Here is a 4,991-nt window from a genome sequence, read left to right on the forward strand (position 1 = left end):
CAAGCAAAATATCGGACATTGAACTTAAGGGATTTAGAATTTTGACATATTAAATAAAGAAGGATAATTTCGCTTTATTCGCTATATCTTTTAAATGGTTTAAAATAACGAATTTGCTTCGGTGGCATTCGCTGATTTAATCTTTCATCTAAATGATGATATAATTTTAAATGTTGTAAGTTTACGCTTTCGCTTGTATCCCATATTCAAGATCATTATCTGTTCTGCTTATTCAAGCGACACTTTTGATTTTTAAATTAAATGTTACAATTTCTGAAGTGTGCAGGCTTCCGTACATGAAAACAGGGTACATCGCTCCGTGGGCATCAATTCTGAATAACTTTGTCCCCCTCTTTCAAGTACATATTTCGCACGTGCAACTTGGGTGTAAGGCGCACAGGAAACTGCAAATTTTGCCGTGTTCTACGTTTAAGTGGAAATTATTGTCAATTCTTTATATCTTTACAATGTGTTTATATATGTCACACTTTCTACTCTGAAAAAATATTACACGTTTGTAAGCTATTGATGTGTATATCCAATAAACAAAACGCATTGCAACTTAACGTGGGTTTTTCATTTCTATTTTCAAAATAAAACTGTATTTATTTTTTATACATAGCAATGATAATTTGAATTATTTCAAACAGATGTCTCGTTCCGCTTTATTAGGCCCAGAAAGAAGTGGACAAATTACACAATGTTGCATTTCCTTTTTAGTTAAATATCCTCAGTTAGTTCCCGAGTTTATTATACTTAACAAAGTTATAAATTAAAACAAACATTTGACTTGACTGTGAATTAATTAGAGGTTAATACACGCCAGAGCCGGGCCGGGAGGTGATAATCGGCCCGGAAAATGAATAATGGCCCGAGGGCTTTAGCCCGAGGGACATTATGAATTTCGGGCCGATTATCATCTCCCGGCCCGGCTCTGGCGTGTTTTAATGTCTTTCATACATATGTTTTGTTGCACTACACAAGGAGAGTAATTACAACTCCTGACGTTTATACTTTCTTGACGGTAAGGAGTGAAATGTTCATAATTTCGTATTTATGTATCTATCAAGCTCATTAAATGGTTCGCCTCTCTAATAATTCAATAAAATCATATGTGTCCTTTTCCGACACGTTTATAGCAGCAGTCAAGTTTTACAACCGGTTTGCTAACGACCTCAACGTCCGCTCGCCCGCCATGTTGAAAGCGCACAGACTATGATTACGTTATATGTGGCCATTGGTTTCACGTGCATGTGTTCACAGGGCCGATTATGATTATGAGTTTTCGGCCCTGGCCGAAAAGTGATAATCAGTGCGTGAAAAAAACAATCTGCTAGAACGCATTCATTTTTGTTACTATATATAGTAACATATGTTAAGCCATTCTATTTTCATACTGGTCAATATATAAAAAAGAGAAAAGTTGTTAACATGCGTACACAGTTGTATTTTCTTTATAAGTTTTACATAGTATGTTTTCAGTATGCTATGATGACAAATGAAACTGAAGTTATTTTTATGGTTATTATATACGTACATTGTTATAGTTTGTGTTGATGTGAAAATGTATATTGCTAAATAAATTTGTTGCCTTACACACTTATGTGATAAAATGTTTTCACGGATAAAAAGACCTTTAAGTACTACCTGGAACGGCTACATACTTTTCTGGTACTACCAACTAAATATGTAAATAAAGACGCAAGGGAAAGATATGATATGCACTTTAAGTACTTATTTTCTTTATTATTTGACTTTGAATTTTATTATATCTCAAACTTCACTCTTCCTTCGCTGATGTCACATAATCCCTATACAAGTGTCTTTAATCCGCTTATACTAATGACTTATTACCTGAAGGCAATAAATATCGAGTTTGTAGATAAGGTGACTTATGACCCCCGCTTAATCTCGGAAGTTTACGTAAAATTTACGGGCGATAACGATCATACCTGTTGCATTATCGATTTTTCTCCAGCTAGGCTTAAGCTGTCCCGTTTAGTACAGAAAGTTCGATATGGGACTATTTATTAACATCGTCTTCTAATTTTGACAAACTAAACATTTTTCAGTTGACGATTTTATGAGTTCTGGAATCACGCACCATTTTCGTTTTGGTTTAAAACCAGATCACATAAAATTGATTATCTAACCCAAAAGAGAAAATTTTATAAATGGAACCCCGAACACAAGGAATCCTTTTTAAATGAAGTAAAAAGCGATGTTGAACAATTACAACGGTCTTTGAATGAAGGAATAGATTATAACCGTGATATACTAGCAGACGATTTAGAAGCTTTGTTTACAAACTTTTTAACAGCAAAGGTAGTTAATATTTTGAGGGAAAAAATGTTTCTGTTAAAAATGTATACTTTACATCTGTAGATAGAAACATGCAGAAATGATATAATGATGAATGTAAAAATAAATGTAAAATAAATAAAAAGACAATCTTTGATTACAATGTCAATAAAACATATGAAACAAGACAATCACTGTTAAACAAAAAAAAAAGAGAATATAAATATTTTGGCAGAAAATGTAAAAATGAATATAACAGAAATTTGAGCAAGAAAATGACAGGAGACGTAGTAGGCAACGTACATTTTGGAAAATGTTTAAAAAGAAAAATAGTAATCAGTCAGGAGAAGGCATTATTAAAATAGAAGATTTTTCAATCATTTTCAGAACTTAGCACAGACCTCTTTATCAAATGACAACGAAGATTGTTTGGAGTTTTATCGCATTTTTCTGATAATGATGCCGAAAGTACATTTTTCTGAACTTGATTCACCAATAACTACGACCGAAATTTTACCTGCTACAAAATCGCTCGGTTCAAATAAAGTATGTTCAATAGACAATATTCTATATGAATATTTTAAAGTTTGTATTGATATAACAGTGCGACCTATTCAGCTATTATTCAATTATATATCCTTAGGACACCGGGCACATGTTCATGCAATCTCGCAAGGCATAGGTATATGCTTTGACAACACTCGATCTTCAGCTATTCCCGGAAGCAAAGAATATGAAAGTAGACAGGCTAAACTTGAAAACGAAAGTCGCATTTGCATTGGTCGATAGTCAGGGGTCGTGCGCAGGGGTCACCCCGTCTATATGTATGCGCGTGGACTTCATTTTTTTCTTCTTTTGTTTTGCCAATTGGGAGTCTATTTTCAGTACTTTCTAACGATTTGAAAATACCTGGGCTTTAGCACGACATGTCAGCTTTTCATCTACGAAAACATATAAAATATTTGAACTTGGAATAAACACAAATCCCACAGGGGTCCGTAATGGAGCAAGGGATTTTTGGAACTTCGTCAAATCGTTCAAAAGGTCCTTTTTGATGTTGTCTGAAAGTGTCAGTATATGCCTCGGTCAGGATCCATGCTGTTCGCTTTCAAAGTCTATTGCAATATTAGAGAAATCGTTAGCGGATGCGCAGGCTGGTCTGGATCCATGCTGATCGCAAATGCACTATGTTGGTTTTTTCAGGGTGTGGCTCATTTTTTTCCTTTTCATTCTGTTTTTAAAAGTTTAAACTTCTACAACTGCTGAAAAATAATTCCCGGATTTGTTTTCTAAATTTAGATCCAGTGAGAAAATACAACATAAAATTAATAGTATTGTTAAGGTAGGCTAACAAGTTAACGACGGCCCACCACAGCAAATGAATGGCAAGATCTTGGCCACTTTTCCTCTTATTATATACAATAATAACAACCGATATTGGAGCTGTACACATAATGAACACCGTACTGGTAGTTACAAGCATCACCGTGAGCTGTGAAATCCTCTCCTTTGCGCCAGATGTTGGTGCAATTTGGGTGCTCCTTTTGTACTTTCTCCATACTACACGAGATATTATTGAAATGTTTACAACTGAGATCAGTGTCAAAGGAATTAAGGATTGTACACATATGTCGACCCATTTCCACTTACGATAAAACACCTGGTAAAAATCTACTTTTATTACGTCACAACGCAATTGAAACGTGGTGTTGTTTATATAAATCGGTCTTAAATTTACCCAATAAAGCCAGTGGCTGTTCAGTAGGATAAGACATGCAGAGATGACTATGGTAGAAATGACGGCCTTCTTCCTGCTACAAACAGTCTTATTTTTATGTGGAAACCATACTGCTACGAAACGCTCAAAGGTAAATGCCACCAGAAACCACGACGAGCAACTTAATGCAACATACACGAGAAAAACGTGCACTTTGCAGCCAAATACAGACATATCCCTGACATCGATGTTGAATGTATATTTTATCCACTGTCTTAAAAGTCCCGTCCAAAGCATAAGTAAGTCTGATACAGCAAGTGCTGTCAGATACAATGCTGATGTAGACTGGCGATTTTTACGTCGCATCAATACTAAGATGGCTAATAGGTTACCGGCTGATCCTAGCAAAAGCAGTACTGGCGGGAGTGATTTCCATAGATAAACACTAAGTCTGTATTCTACGTAGTTACTTAGATCATTCATTTTTGCGAGAGTTTCTTCTCAACTGACATCTGGAAATAAAGAATAAAATGTAATTATAATTTTGAAAAAATGATACATTTGCATAAGTATCTTAAAAAACTGTAAATCCTACATCAAGTGCTTCGTTTCTCGTGCAGTAAGTTTAATTCAATTGTACAAAGTATTTGACATTTTGTCAACATTTGCAAATTAGTAATTCAAAGTAAATAAAATATTAACTTTGTTTTTCACAAAAATGTTATTAACAAAAACATTTAAATTGATAAACAGATTGTTTCGTTCCCTGACACAACTTATCACTCTTGATGCTTAAATAACTTAGTAATAACAAACAGCACACTACCGTTCGTATCTTCAGACAAATGCTCCTGCTTTTCAAGCATACTATCACTTTAATGGAACTAGACTAAATGAAGTGGATATTGTTTCAGGCATAAATAGTCCCAAAAGGTTTTTAAAAGCACTCTAATTATACGCAGAGCAATACTTG

General features: G+C 34.5%; 1 protein-coding gene across 1 annotated transcript; it reads right to left on the bottom strand.

Moving 5' to 3' along the window:
• Window positions 1-1,404: 1,404 nt before the first annotated feature.
• On the bottom strand, window positions 1,405-4,773 carry LOC123524263 (cysteinyl leukotriene receptor 1-like). The gene has a single exon (XM_053539069.1). The coding sequence runs from the start codon at window positions 4,499-4,501 to the stop codon at window positions 3,539-3,541; it is 963 nt and encodes a 320-aa protein (XP_053395044.1). The 5' UTR covers window positions 4,502-4,773; the 3' UTR covers window positions 1,405-3,538.
• Between the last annotated feature and the right edge of the window lie 218 nt (window positions 4,774-4,991).

Source organism: Mercenaria mercenaria, chromosome 3 (genome assembly GCF_021730395.1).
Source record: "Mercenaria mercenaria strain notata chromosome 3, MADL_Memer_1, whole genome shotgun sequence".
NCBI lineage: Eukaryota > Metazoa > Mollusca > Bivalvia > Venerida > Veneridae > Mercenaria > Mercenaria mercenaria.

What these genes read in the sequence shown, in the direction of transcription:
- LOC123524263 (XM_053539069.1), bottom strand. Translation starts at nt 4,501, where the DNA reads ATGAATGATCTAAGTAACTACGTAGAATACAGACTTAGTGTTTATCTA.